The following is a 15920-nucleotide window of genomic DNA, read 5'->3' on the forward strand; positions in this document are numbered from 1 at the left end:
AAAAAAGAAAAATTACAGAAACAAATTATGTTGCATAATAAAACAAAAGAATAAAAATAACAATTAGAGAGTAGACATAGACAATACGATTAGTCATCATACGGGTATTGGTCTTGGGTAGCAGAGGAAATGGTAGTGGGCACAGGGTAGGGTACACTACACTAGACACAAGACCAGTTCCTGGAGCAACCCAGATCATTCAGCGAATGCCAAGCTATGTTAACCTTCTATCCAGCTTCAAGGTTACAAAAAAGTGAAGACTGACATTAAATAAAATTTTTATGAAAACTCTGCTAAACTAATATAAAACTTTAGAATTTCTTCAATACTTCCAATTGAGAAGGAGTACATTGTAGTGCAGAAAGCACAACATTTCTGCATGTTCTCCTGTTAAACGGCTTCTGTTCCTTTCGTAGATTGCTGACGCTTCACTGAAAACATGCTCACTAGGTACAGAGGAGGGTGGAGAGCAAAGGTATCTTCTGGCATAAGAAGCAAGGGTTTTAAAGTGTGTGTCATTTTCTTTCCACCACTCAAGTGGATTGCCCTTTCTATTGATGGTTCTTTCAAGGCTGACTTTTGGTAAAGTTAGAGAATCCTGTACATGAGGCCCCAATAAAACGCTGAACATCAATTTGGCCATGTTTAAGCCTTTTTTCCCTGGAGCCTCCCCAACGGCACTGACCTCCAGGACAGGAAACAACACAGAAGCTCAAGTTTAAAAGGGGGCCTCCTCCTCTTACCTAATCAGTATTGTTTCCTGTCCCGGACAGCGTGGAAACTCCTACCTGTGTGTGCAGGTCTGCAGAAGATTCCTCCGCACGGCCTGGTCTCTGCCCCCCGTTTGGGGGAGGGCCGTTGCAGTGGACAGGGGCTCCGGGGACGCATGGCCTCCCTTCCCTGTACCTTCGGCGTAAGTCCTGTTGCGCCCCCATGCTGGGGGCGGAGACTCCTGGAAGATGGAAGTCTCGCTCTGAATCGCGGGTGGTACAGGCGTCGTGACGTCATTCAGTAACGGGAAATTTAAATGGGAAGCGGAGCTGTGTGAAGTACTCGTGCTATTCCCTTCCGTGGAAATGTCGGCTCTGGTGGAATCGGATACCGCCCGCAAGCCTCTAGATGTGGCCGCAAGCACCATCAGCCCGGTAAGCCTCCTCTCCTGACTTGGGCAGATTGATGTATGGGGTTATGCCCATCATCCACCTGGGTGCCTGGTGTTGGTGTGCTTTTCTAAAAAGCTTCTGAACCCTATTCTTATTTTTTTCTTAAATTTGTAAGGTAGAGACACCTCCACCTCCAAGGCACCCGGGTCTGATTCTAATCACAAAAAATGCGCTATCTGCAAGAAGTAATTTATGTCAAAAGCCAAAAAATCACTTTGCCCCAGATGTGCTAAAAAAGCGACGGCTGAATAATCTCCTTCCTTCTTAGACTCCATGCAGAGTTTGATTTGGGAAGAGGTGAATGCAGCCGTGGAGTCTAGGTTACCCCCCTCCTCATCGCAAGCCTCTACGTCCCAAAAATCCCAGAGCTCCCAGTTATTCGGGTTAGATTTGGATAAAGGGGACATTGCTTCTGACATAGACTCTGACTCATTTGACGACGGGGGTAGACCATTGTTTCTCCCAGAAGATGCAGATAGTCTCTTAAAAACTATAAGGGCTACTATGCACCTAGAGGAATCTAAAGAAAGTTGTTCCATACAGGATTGGATGTTTCAAGGCCTAGGAGAAAGGAAAAGACTTGTTTTCCCAATCCATAATAATGTCAAGGCCCTAATCTCAAGGGAATGGAAGGAACCCGAAAAGAGAGCCCCGATTTCTAACACTTTCAAAAGAAAGTATCCATTTTCAGACTCTGACTCAAATCTTTGGGATAAGTCTCCAAAGATTGATGCTCCAGTAGCACGGATATCCAAAAAATCCTCCCTTCCATTTGAGGACATGGGAGGACAAGAAGTGTGAGAACCTACTGAAAAAAGCTTGGGAAGTAAACACAGCTATATTTAGACCAAGCATTGCATCAACCTGTACTGCCAGATCCCTGTCAGTATGGCCTAATCAGTTAGAGGATCATCTTGCAGCAGGAACCCCAAGGGAAGAAATTTTGGCTTCATTACCAATGCTTAAACGGGCCTCAAATTTTCTAGCCGATGCCTCAGCGGATTTAGTCAGACTGTCAGCAAGATCAGCGGCTATTTCTAATGCCACCCGCGGGGCCGTATGGTTCCGCTCCCTGTCGGGAGATGCGGGTTCGAAGAGCCGGTTATGTTCCATCCCCTGTGAGGGAGACAGGCTTTTTGGGTCGGTGTTGGATGATGTATTAGAACAAGCTTCCGACAAGAAAAAGGGTTTCCCACTGACTCAAAATATTTTCATCAGAGACGCTCCTTTCTTCGATCAAAAGAAGCGAGAATACTCATGGCAATCAGGAGGAAGAAACAAAGGATTCCTTGTCAAACCTGACAACGTGTCAAAGGCCACTCAATAACGCCAGGGGCCAGGTGGGAGCAAGATTAAAACATTTTGTTACACAATGGAGAGAGATAGGGACCTCCCCTTGGATACTTGCCTCCATTCAAAGAGGCTTCATGCTGGAATTCAGCACCTACCCTCAATATCACTTTTTTGTCAACAAGCCATTGGCAAAGGAAGAGGATCAGTCCTCGCTAGAGGAAGAAATAAGAAACTTAATTCAAAAAGACGTACTACTAGCAGTTCCAAAGAACCAGCAACAGCAAGAATTCTATTTGCCTTCAGGCTTATTATAATTCTAAGAAGTCTGAACAAGTGCCTATCTTACAAAAAGTTCAAGATGGAGACCATAAAGTCAACAATAAATCTGCTTCCTCAACATTGTTACATGGTGACAATAGATTTACAGGACGCATATTACCATATACCCATCTTCAAAGATCATCAAAAATTTCTCAGGATAGCAGTGTTAATGAGAGGTCGCCTTTCAATTTCAAGCGCTCCCCTTTGGCCTATAATCAGCTCCCAGAATTTTCACAAAAGTAGTAGCAGAAATAACCAGTCATCTTCATCTACTTGGCATTCTTATAATACCGTACTTGGACGACTTTCTATTGTCCGCAGAATCAGAAAGTCGGCTTCTGGTACATCTAGACCTCGTTCTGAGGACCTTCACGGATCTGGGATGGATCATAAGTTTAAAAAAATCCAACCTCGTCCCGACTCAACACAAAGTCTTTTTAGGGGTCCTTCTCGACTCTCGCTTGCTGATGTCCTTTCTTCCAGAAGAAAAACAATCGTCCCTTTTAATTAAAAGTGAATTAGTCTTACAGTCTAAGATCCACTTCTATCAGAAACATCATGACAATCCTGGGAGTTCTAACATCCTCAATCCCGGCTGTCAGGTGGGCGCAAAGCCACACCAGAATCCTGCAGGCTTTTCTTGTAGCATCTTGGAATGGAAGCAGAGACTCCCTGGACAAGAAAATATCAATTCCACAGTTCGTGAAACGTTACCTGACTTGGTGAAGGATAAGAAGAAATCTTCTGAGAGGAGTCTTCTGGCATCAAGAAAATCTTCTAGTAGTGTCTACAGATGCCAGCAGACGAGGTTGGGCAGGTCATACGGGAGACCTTATGGTTCAAGGACTCTGGGACGATTCCATGCAACAGGCATCCTCAAACCTAAGAGAACTCAGCAGTCTACAAGGTTCTTCTGGCCCTTCACTCAAAGACATCTCTCGATCATGTCAAGCTCCTGTTAGACAATATGACGACAGTCGGGTATTTGAACAGGCAGGGGGACACCCAGAGCAGATCACTGGCAGCAACATCGAAGGATATCTTTCTCTTTGCAGAGAAACACCTGTCCTCTCTAATGGCAGTACACTTAAAAGGAAGCAGCAGTAGGGTGGCCGACTTCCTCAGCCGTCAGACTCTAATAGAGGTAGAATGGACTTTACATCCCAATGTCTTCCTTCAAGTTACCGAGATGTGGGGTGTTCCAGTTCTGGACTTATTCGCAGATCGGATAAACAGGAGAGTAGAAAGATTTTGTTTCCTATCTCCCCTGGATGGTCTAGAAATAGTGGATGCCCTATCTCGCCTTTGGCCAAAGGGTCTTTTAGGGCTCATGCACACGACCGTATGGCTTTTTCAGTGTTTTGCGGTTTGTTTTTTCTTTACGGATCCGTTTTTCCGTTTTGTGGTTCCTTTCTGTTTTTCCGTATACAGTAATTACATGCCTCTCGCGCGCTGCCGCCGGAACTCCGCCCCATTATGGTTTGGTGCTAATACTGAGTTCTAGTTGTGTTCCTCCTCAGCTCACAGCAGGGAGAAAGGGGTAAACCGTGAAATTATGTTGCGCAACTTAGCGCCTCATTGGCGGCTGGACACAGAATAAGTCAGGCCTGCTGTGAAATAAGTATTAAAATAAGCAGTAGTAGTATTTTATCCGATCTTATATTGGAACTGATTTCAATCAGGACTGGACTTTATAATACTTATACAAATAAATGCCATATTGATAAAGTGTTGATGAATGCCTTCTGAATACTTAATAATTTGCACAGTATTTGGCGTGGGAGCATTATAGTATACTACTTACTCCCAGTGCTTTATTATCATTTATATAGTGCCAATATATACTACCCAAGGGCTTTATTATATCATTTATAATATAAATCTAATGCAAACAATTACACTCAGTGCTTTATTATAATATATAGTGCCATATCCAGCAGCAGCACCACCACCCCTCCCACCTTACTGATTACCATGGCTTGCTTGCTTATCATCATTTAGTATAGTTGCTTTATAAATTTATAATTTACATTTATAATATACTAGTGCCAAATGCCAATTTCCACCCTTCCCCCTGCCTCACTAACCTACAAGGGCTTAATTATAAGATGTAAATATATATATATAATAGTGTATATATTAATGTCTTTATTGTGATATAATAGTGCCATCCACCACCCCTCCCCCACCTCAGTGACTGAGTGAGTAACTACTCCAATAACCAACATAGTATTAGATGAAAAAATAAAATTACCTTTTTAGTAGACCAGAAGTAAAGGTGGCAATTTGGCAAACCAAGCGGTCCAACTGGGCTGGCACACAAGCGGCAGAGCAGACTTCGACGGCACACGGCACTGCAGCCACTCCTCCAGACAGAACTACTTCAGGGCCGAGACTTCGGCTCCTCTCCAGAAGTCCCGCGATTCGTGCGCACGTCTTGTTTTGTCGCGCGGAGCCTTCGAGACAGATTGGGAGCGCGTGCGCTGGACGCATTATCGGCATGGTTAGATGCCGATAACTTGGAAAATAATGAATATCAGCCGATAACATCGCTAAATCCGATGTGTCGATCCCTAATTTTAAGCTGCCATGTCACATTTGAAGATCCCCTGATGCACCCCTAGAGTAGAAACTACAAAAAAGTGACCCCATTTTGGAAACTACGGTATAAGGTGGCAGTTTTGTTGGTACTATTTTAGGGTACATGTAATTTTTGGGTGCTCTATTTTATACTTTTTGTGAGGCGAGGTAACAAAAAATAGCTGTTTTGGCACCCTTTTTTATTTTTTGTTTTTACAATGTTTATCTGACAGGTTAGATCATGTGCTATTTTTGTAAAGCAGGTTGTTATGGACGCGACAATACCAAATATGGTTGTTTGTTTCAGTTTTACATAATAAAGCATTTAAAAATAATTTTTTTTGTGTCTCTATATTCTAAAAGCCTTATATTTTTCGGACGACTGTCTTATGTAGGGGCTCATTTTTTTTCGGTATGAGATGACTGGTACTATTTTAGGCTGCGTATGACTTTTTGATCGCTTGCTGTTACACTTTTTGTGATGTAAGGTGTCAAAAAATTGCTTTTTTGACCGTTTTTATAAAATTTTTCTTACGGTGTTCATCTGAGGGGTTAGTTCATGTGATATTTTTATATAGCAGCAGGTTCTTACGGACGCGATGATACCTAATATGTATACTTTTTTATTTATTTATTAAACTTTACACAATAAAAAAAAAATCATGTTTTAGTGTCTCCATATTCTAAGAGCCATAGTTTTTATTTTTTGGGCGATTGTCTTAGGTAGGGTCTAATTTTATGCGGGATGAGATAACTGTTTGATTGGTACGAAATGGCTTTTTTTTTAACACGTTTTGATTTTTATCACATAGCTGGCCCCCGCCTCCTGTATTTGTATTAATGGTTTAATTATCATCATTGGTGGTGCAGTGGCCACAGCCCCTCCCCTCTCTCCTCTCATTGGCAGCAGCGGCACAGTGGGGAGGGGGAGGCTGCTTCCTTCTACCCTGTGCTGCTAAGGGAACATGGAGCGCGCTGACAGCAGCGTGCTCCATGTTCTGTGATACTAGGCTGCGGAGTGCGGAGACTCCCTCTGATCACTAGAATGAGGAGAGAGAGAAGCGCGCCGCTCACGTGGCACGTGCTCTACGCTCACTGCAGGAGATAGAATTGAGACGGGCCCATAGACTTCCTATTGAGCCCATCCCCTGCAGTGAGGACAGCCATCTGTGCTATGTTATCACTTCTCATTCTAGTGATCGGTGGGGGTCTCAGCACTCAGACCACCCCCAATCAAAAACTTTTTTCTCTATGATATATGAAAAGTTTTCAGAAAACTCAGTGACCCTTTAAAGGGAACTTGTCACATCCAAAAACCATCTGAAGCTGCCAGCAGTACCTGAGAGTAGCCAGCAGTGTGTTTCTCACGATTGTTTTGTTCCTGAAGGCAGCTGCGGCAATAGCTCTGAAAACATTCTTTTATCCCCTGCCGGCACGATTTTCTAGTCCTGCTTGAAGTCAAGGGGGCAGTGGCTTCCTTGCTTTAAGTCACGGTAACCACACACCCCTTCCCTGCTTCTTCTCTGCATAAGCGCTGTCATTCACAGCGAAGAGGCAGTTTACACGAGCCGATGATCAGACCGAGCGTTTGTTTCCAATCATTCCCCATGTAAGCATGCCACTGATCACCCGGCCAATGAGTGGACACTCGCTCGTCACATGATCACATCTTTTATGTGGCACTAAGACTTGTTTGCCGCCAGTACATTGCTCCATTGAAAGGGGATGCGCTGCCGACAAAATTGTAAGTGGACGAGTGATGGTATGAAAAGAAAATAAGCTTCTTATTTCTGTGTCACTGCTGCTGTCCACTGGTCCAAGAACATGTGGTCAGAGGGTTACGGCATAAGTGTGCCACGGCTGCTACCTTAATTACTCATTTATTATTTTCTGCTAATAATTATTTCTCCCTCCACGGTAAGACCTATCGTGATCTTTTTGTCCTTCTGCCTCTTCCATTCTGTAATCGGTGGGGTCCTCAGGACCTGGTCCCCATCAATCAAAGCCTTTGATAGGTCACTGTGACATGTCAGATCTTTTTTCAAGTACCGCTATGATATATATATTTTTTTAACAGGCAGATGAGCTGAAATACACCTTTAAGAGACTTGTGGAAGGACTGGCAGCCACTCGGGAAGCAGCAAGACCAGGATTTAGCTTGGCCTTAGCCCAGGTTTGTAGTTTAATTTACCTAATACTATTTTATTAAAGATGATGTGGATTATAAGGCTGAGCCTCTGCATTTAGTTAATAGTTTGGATATCAAGGCTACTACAGACTGAATGGAGTTATAGGATATAAAAGAATGAAAGGAGTTTTCCCCCAAATCATTTTAGCTTCTGCTGTGACCACACACAGGTTACATTGTAATACAAATGAGTAATATTAAAAAACAAAAAATCCCTAGGTGTCCCTATGGTTTCCCAGTATTTCTGGGTTCTTCATTGAAAATGAGGGGGCTGTGCATTTCCTTAGTGTAACACCATTTGCCCATCAATCCCCATTCGCAGCACGTTGATCCTCTGCGCTATCCAAACAAAGATCTCAGACGAGAAGCCCTCCACCTGTATTGTATACTGGGACCTTGGAGCTTTATCTTCACCCTGCCTCAGTGATGTAAAGCCAGGAGATCCAACAGGAACACATTAGAATGGATGTTACAGGTTGGAGGAGGTCTGGTGGTCGGGAATCCAGTAGTCTGGCATTGATACTGTTAGACCTGTGTGATGGGACAGGAAAATCATCTATTCTGGATTCTCTGTGCTGTTCAGGCTATGGACACTACGTAGCCCCTGAGATGACGGCACATATGGATAACCCTTAAAGCAGGTATTATCTGTCCTGCGCATGTGCAGACCAGAGATTATAAGATGAGCTGGTGATTTAGATATTATTACATTAGTAGCAGATATGAAAAGTAACAGAAAGGAATCTAACACAATAAAATGGCACTCTTTCATCGATCCTGCGGTGTATGGTGTAAAATATGACTGCTATCCCTGTGCCATGCCTAATAAATGGTGGTAGAAGACAGTGGAAAGGATGACCTGTGCCAGCAAGCCAGTGGATTTAGAATTGACCTTTTAGACATCTTGATGCCAATGAGAGCTGTCTTTAGCAGGCACTAACGGAATCTGGGCAGTGTAATTGACTAATAAGTATCTGGAATTATCAACTCGCTAAATATCTCACTCTGTGATTCCCTTGAAGGTTCTGCAGTGCTTTGAAGAAGTCCCACTAGCCACGGTTTTCGAACACATTTACGAGAAGCATAACCTTCAGAAGGTTAAAAAAGTGAGTCTTCATTATGTTCTCATCCAATCTTTGTGTGAAATATTCAGCATGTTTAAAGAACAGCCTCATTGTCGGGGTTGCTCTTTTGAATGGCGGATTGATGTGCTTGTGTTTTGGGCTTGGATATCTATCTCCTTTTGTATGTGTTCTGTAGTCACCCCAGACCAAAAAGAATTGATTTTAGTTGAAAAATATTTTTGCTGTCTTTTTTTATTTTATTTTTTATTTTACCTTTTTTTTTTCTACCCGATACAACAGCATAGCATGCAGCGCTAGTCTACCCTTAACTCTTAGGATTTTGCGTTTTCATTTTTCTTCCCTATTTTTTTGGGCCATAACTTTTTTATATTTCCATTCACATAGCTGTATGAGGGCTTATTTTTTGCGGGACAAGTTGTACTTTCTAATGCCACCATTAATTATGGCATAAAATGTAGTGGGAACCGGTAAAAAAATTCCAAATGGGGTGAAATTGGAAAGAAAATGCAATTCCTACACCATTTTACGTTTTTTTTTCACACAGCGTTTTGTTTGCAGCAAAACTGACCCATGCCCTTCATTCTCAGTACGATTGCAACGATACCCCATAGGTATAGGTTTTTTATGTCTAAATAGTGTCAAAATACATTTGAACTTTTATTTTATTTTTTTAAATGTTTTATTTTTCACATCACCATATTCTGACCCCCATAACTTTTTTATACTTACGGTATGTCTACTGAGCTGTTTAGGGGCTAATTTTTTGCGGGACAATGTTTTGTTGATACCATTTTGGAGTGTGCATGACTTTTTGATCACAATTTTATAAAAAAAATTTGGGTAAGAGAAGCAATAAAAAAAATGTTACGCCATTCGCCATATTGGATTTTTTTTAAATTATATTTTAATAGTATGGGCGTTATCGGTCACGTCAATACCCATAATGTTTATATTTATTGTTATTTAGGTATTTATTTATTTTTTTATACAGAAAGGGGGTGATTTAAACTTTTTATATTTTTTCATTTTTTATATATATAAAAAAAAATTGACTTTTTTGTGATTTTGAAGCTCATATATGAGTCTATAAATTATGTTTTTTAATTTTGTACTATCGGGGATTTTTTTAAATGGGTTTTGGACTGAAAATTGCTCATTTCTTATGGTATTTCCCATCTGGTGGCCAAAATAAGAATTGCAGCATGAACACTATCAGCCTTGTAAGCGAGGCTGGTAGTGTTAAGCACAACTACTGATGCCCCCATTGTCCGTATGAAGCTTTTTGCGCATTTAGATGCCTTGATCTCGCTTGATCACGGCATCTAAAGCCTTTAATTACCGCGATCTGTATTATTGCCGGTCACAGTAATTAGCCACAGGTCTCTGCTTTTTGAAACCGCAGAGACCTGCCGGCCATGGCGCCCGCTGCACGTGCGAACGGGCGCCATGTTTGCCTATCGCTCCAGCACCATACACGTACGGCGCTGGTAGCGAAAGGATTAAAGAGCAATGGAAATGTAACAACATAAGATACTCCCATCTTTCGTAACACTATGGTTGTTGGGCGTCACATGTAAAGGGGTGTTCCCATCTGGACACACAAGTTCAAGAGGGTGGGTGTTCTGAAAATGGCCTAGTCTGCAAACTATCTATTCGCAACTGCCACGGTACAGGGCCCCTCCCAGAGGTGGGATCTGCATGTATCGAACATGTATGGCATATGTTAGATGGGAATAAGGATAGCTGATGCAGTTCCAAGCACAATGGCTGGCTCATGCTATATGCCATCAGTTCTAGGAAATGTCTGGATTTTCATGCAGCACTTCTACAGCATTGTACGTTACCAGCAAAGTGAAGGCATGTGTGCAGATTTTAAATCTACAGTATTTCAATTTATGCCGTGTATTTTCATTGCGGATTTAAGCACCTTTTAGTGCTTGTTTTCTGCAGCAGATTTCCAGTAGAAACTCAGTCACATGTGAAAATATGCTTAGGATAGAGGATAACGTTAACTCTGCAAAATTATGTAAACAACTGCAAAATTACTTTTATATCTTTTTTTCATTAATTTTTTCTTCAGAAATTGGTGAGGAATGCTGCCTTTGGTAATTTTTTTGGAGTTCTGGCCCTTTTCCAGTCAGGTCGACTTGCTAAGGTAAAACTTGAAGCAATGTTCCATAAGCACAAACACATTATGTTTTTTTCATTCATAAAGGGGTTGTCAAGTTTCCCATACTGATGACCTGTCCTGAGGAAAGGTCATCAATGTGGGAAACCAGACAAGCCCTTTAAATAGTGTTAATGATCTATCTTTATATATAAAAACTGAGAAATGAATATAAATATTTATTATATTATATAATATTATTTATTTTTTTCCACAGTTTTAGTTTGTAGAAGTGACTACTAATCTATAGCCAACATGTATGACTGCATTGACCTTGTGTCTTGTAGATTTGTACGTATGTAAGCCAGGGAAAACATTTTTATTTTGACAGGATCCAAAGGTACTATTGCAATGTGTGCAGTTGCTGCAGAGTTTGGCACAGTACAGAGAACACCTGAAGGATTTACCACGCAAGACTCTGGTGGACATTCTCTCAGAGGTTGGGTTCTATTTTCTATGTATAGTCTTTTACAAAGTGGAGTAGTGATGAAATGTAATGATTGATGTCTATGGAATTGTGTGTCCCTTCAAATTATTTTTCAAGTTACAAATGTGTACTTGGTATCTGGAAAAAGATGAGATCAGGAGGCACATTACCTGGAAGGACCTTCATTTAGTTCTACTTCACCGTTACATTTTGTAGGGTGTCCCTTTTTATCCTTTAGAACATGTGGGGCACCCTCTCTGCAGTTAAAAGCTTAAAAATAATAATTTTCTATCACCTCTGTTAGAAGTGCCGATGGAGCAGATCAGTATGCCCTGCCAACCATTAGCCTTGTAGGATCTTCTCCCACTTGTTTTGTTTTATATACCTCTATTTAACATCTTCAGGTTCCAGAATCCACTTTTGAGGAAGTGCTATTTGGGGTTCTACAGTCAGATTTGACGTCCGCATTCAGCACCCCAGAACATCTTCACTTGCTTCTTGTTGGACTGCAAAAGTTTCCAGGAGTTCTCAAGCCCAAGAAGCTAAAGAAGTTGCTTGGAACATCTACAGTTGTTACACAGGACAACATCCCAAAGTAAGAGAAAGTCTGCCCTGTAGATAATGAACTTGATCTTGATTGATAGGACTTTAGTAGACCCCCAGATTTAGTAGTCCCTTTGAACAATTGCTTGTGTGTATTGCTGTTCAGTCTATATTTGGCTGGTATATGAGAAAGCAGGACGATATGCAGCTTGAGCTAAACAGTGCGGCACCTAGAAGGTGTACTAGGTAAAATTAGTCCATATTAAAAAAGGATTTTTTGGGTTCATTTAGCAAACTGTTGTAAAGTAGAACTGGCTTAGTTGCCCATAGCAACAAATCAGATTCCATCTTTTATTTTCCAAAGGAGCTGTCAAAAATGAAAGGTGGAATCTGATTGGTTGCCAGCAACTAAGCCAGTTTTACTTTACACAAGTTTCATAAATGACCCAATTTGAGTTTTGATAACATCTTGACTTTACATGTCCTCTTTGATGGAGCAGTGTTTCGTCCAAGGGTATCTTCACAAGCAACTTATTTGTTGCAGGAATTTTGGCAACTGAAAATCAGCTGCATTCATGTGAACAGGGTTGTTAGGCAGGAAGCAAATGAATTCCTTCAATCAAGGTGAATGGAACACTCGCAAAAATTTTGCATTCCATCTGCCACGTATGAATATACACATTGGGGGGAATTTATAATACAAACGCAAAATACAAATGCAATAGCACTCTGCAACCAGCATTCTGCCCTGCCTCTATGCTGGATGAGGCATTGGTGTACATTTTGGCCAAAGCGTAATAAGCCACTCACCACGTCAAGGTCGCCTCTATGGAGTGGTCCCTAACACTAGTTCCTACATGTTTATGGGCCATGACAGCCACTCAAAGTCCAGGGAATTTATAATAGGTGGAATATTTATAGTCAGTTTTTCTTAAGGCCTTTGTTGTAGTACTTTATGCCACATTCATCAAATGTCTCATGATGTTTGATAAATTTGGCTTATCCTTAAACCTAACACTTTTGTCTAGAAAAGGTACTCTAGTTTTCCTACTTCGCCCTCCTCCTGGAGTGAGATTGCGACTTTTTAAAAAAGTCTCAATGATAAATCTGGAGTGAAACTTCTAAACATAGCTAACCACAGCCACTCTCCACTCACATTTAAAAACTGGAGTGAGTGGTGTAAGAATGCAAAAGGTTGCAAAGTTTTTGCGCAAGCGAGTGCAAAGAGTTACAAAAGCGACTCTTTTTGCGATTTTTATTTTTTATTTTTTTAAGCCAGAATTCTGGAGTGAAGGCATGATAAATATGCCGCTTAGACTGCTGTGATGTTTTCGCTATGGTATTTATTGGATTTGTTCTTTTATCTTCCTTTGCAGGTTGGTGGAATTGATAAAAATGGCTGCAAAGTCTGTTAAGAAAGAAAGGTGCCTGCCAGGAGTAGCTCTTGATGTCCTGAAGATTGCCCTGAAAGAGGACGCTTTTGAATTATTTTGGAAGGAAGTTGTGGAGAATGGTTTGATGGAGGAAGAATATGGGCCATGCATGTATGTTCTCAGTGATATCTGTTGCCTCTCATTTAACAAAAATTTCTAAGGGTATCTGTCACTAGATAGGTTCCTGTATTTTAGGGCATCTAGAAAAATCATAACTAAGAAAGTCTAGTTTAGGGATGGTGAACCTTTTAGAGACCAAGTGACAAAACTGCAACCCAAAACCCACTTATTTTATCGCAAAGTGCCAACATGGCAATTTACCCTAAATACTACAGTCCAATACAGTATATCTTCTATGTACTTTATCATTTAGCTATAATAGCCTGCATTGAATGAGCTGCCTATGGCAGGAAAAGTCTAAGACATATTGGTATACTTTTTCCAGAGTGCGGGTGCCCACAGAGAGGACTCTGTGTGCCGCCTCTGGCACCCATGCCATAGGTTCGCCACCACTGGTCTAGTTGATGCATCCACTATCCAGCCCTCTGATCCTCTGACTTTGAAGAAGGGGAGTAATTATCAATGTCCTTTATTGGATGGTCAGAGGTGCAAAGAAGGTGCATGCGCAGTGTCGGACTGGGGTGCATAGGGCCCACCATTAAAATTTATTTTGGGCTCCCATTGTAAAACTACCTGCATATTCTGCCTGCCTACACTACCCAGTGTTTATATGAACATAAGCAATGTATTGTATAGCATCTCAGCCAGCCTGTCAGTCTACTTTGCCATGTGCCACTTGTGCAGGGGTGGGCTACTAGGGTCCCACCTTGCTCAGGGGATTCACCTGCTCCCCTGTGGGCCAGTCTGAGCCTGTACATGTGTTTCCCTTTGATAAGTATTTCTTTCAGTCCCTGTTTATATGTCCTGTTAATGCTTTTGGACATTAGAGTGGGGCTTCCTGGTTGAGACCCCCCTCTGTTAGCCAGAATGGAAAGCAGCTAACAGCAGCTCTGGTGCACTCATCCTGTGCATGTATTAAAGGGGTTATCCAAGTTATATTTATTGATGACCTATCCTCCAGGATAGGTCATCAATATCAGATCGGCGGGAGTCTGACACCCGGCACCCCCTCCGATCAGCTGTTTGAAGAGAAGGCATGTGCGTTGTCAGCGCTGCCTCCTCCTCACTGTTTACCTTCTAGCCGTTGCATCTGCAGTGGTGAGCAGGTGTAATTACACCCAAGCCGTCCCATTCATTTCAATAGGAAGGCTTGGGTGTAATTACACCTGCTCACCACTGCAGATGCAACGGCTAGAAGGTAAACAGTGAAGAGGAGGCAGCGCTGACACTGCACATGCCTTCTCTTCAAACAGCTGATCGGAGGGGATGCCGGGTGTCGGACCCCCGCCGATCTGATATTGATGACCTATCCTGAGGATAGGTCATCAATAAATATAACTTGGATAACCCCTTTAAATGTTTGCACCACACCTAACACTACGTTTTCCCTGCAGCACTATGACCACCCACTGATTCCTTCAAAGGAAGGGTGAGTGCTAGAAGCACGCTGCACTACATTATCTTTAAAGACAAGAGACAACTCCTGTAACATTGTATAAACTGAGATATATATGTAATGCTGTAAAAATCATTTTATTAGTCTTGGAGCTTTCACTTTTTCTACTACTGTCTAACTAGGCTTGTTTCTTTTAGCTACCTGTGTTACAGGCTGCTTGGAGCTGCTTTGCCTTTGCTGGATAAAGACCAGTTGCAAATGATACTTCGTAGAAATGTCATGTTACGTTATGGGGAGCACGTTGTCTCAATTCAGGTAAAATTAGTAGAATTTTCACATACAGTTTACTTTATTACACGAAAAACATGTAAAAAGAGTGTAATAATTGAAGCAATGTCATGACCAAAATAGAAGAAATAAAATAGAACTTTGCACAGAATGTTAACTTTCAAATGAGACCAGGATCCCAGGTTAATATACCATATTTAGGCTGCAGCACCAGTTTGAAATTGGGGAGCAGGAGTTGCTGCAAGGGCTGGGTGCAGGTGGTCAGTATGTAACTGTCATTGCTCCCCCTGTAAAGCTTTTATTAAAGTTCTCCTTTTCACCTACCAATTAGAATAGGTAATGTGCTCGCTGTCACTTGTTTGTTCCTTTTATAAATGGGTTATAAGATATGCTGCATCTGCACCTGAGCAGGTCATTCATATACTCGTATGTTAATGTTTACTGGCACCTGTATTGCAGACTTTTTGAGCTGTTGAGCCTAGATGATTTTTGGAAGATATGTACATGTGGACAGGAATCTGGCTCATTGTGAACTTATATTTTTACAGGCTGTGCATGAATTTATGTACACTTAATGCATTTTTATTGTTTTCTAAACTGTTCCCTTTGATGCAAAACTACACAGTGACCCCGATGATTGTAAAGTGCTGGATACCATTTTACCGGGTGTCTGCACACATCAGTATGAAGTTTTTTTTACATTTTTTTTTTTATTCAGAAAGCTTTTGGTTGTGAAATGGATTTTTATTACAAATACATTGTAATTTGAAATGTAAGACATTTTCATTTCAATTTGCGATTAAGTGTAACCACAGTATCCTAATCCAGAAATAAGTTTACAACATAGTGTTTGTTACTCAAGGGTAGGATTTTCTACCAGTGTGTGTGTGTGTGTGTGTGTGTGTGTGTGTGTGTA

The 15920-nt window shown here is 41.5% G+C and overlaps 1 protein-coding gene across 1 annotated transcript in view; it reads left to right on the top strand.

Moving 5' to 3' along the window:
* Positions 1-15920, top strand: part of MYBBP1A (MYB binding protein 1a) — a 79238-nt gene that overhangs the window by 3573 nt on the left and 59745 nt on the right. The window contains exons 2-8 of the mRNA XM_040424841.1: positions 7435-7530; positions 8568-8651; positions 10711-10785; positions 11129-11236; positions 11629-11819; positions 13144-13311; positions 14914-15031. Of these exons, the coding sequence (XP_040280775.1) occupies positions 7435-7530; positions 8568-8651; positions 10711-10785; positions 11129-11236; positions 11629-11819; positions 13144-13311; positions 14914-15031 (840 nt within the window). The remainder of the gene's footprint in view (positions 1-7434; positions 7531-8567; positions 8652-10710; positions 10786-11128; positions 11237-11628; positions 11820-13143; positions 13312-14913; positions 15032-15920) is intronic.

This window comes from Bufo bufo, chromosome 3 (genome assembly GCF_905171765.1).
Source record: "Bufo bufo chromosome 3, aBufBuf1.1, whole genome shotgun sequence".
NCBI lineage: Eukaryota > Metazoa > Chordata > Amphibia > Anura > Bufonidae > Bufo > Bufo bufo.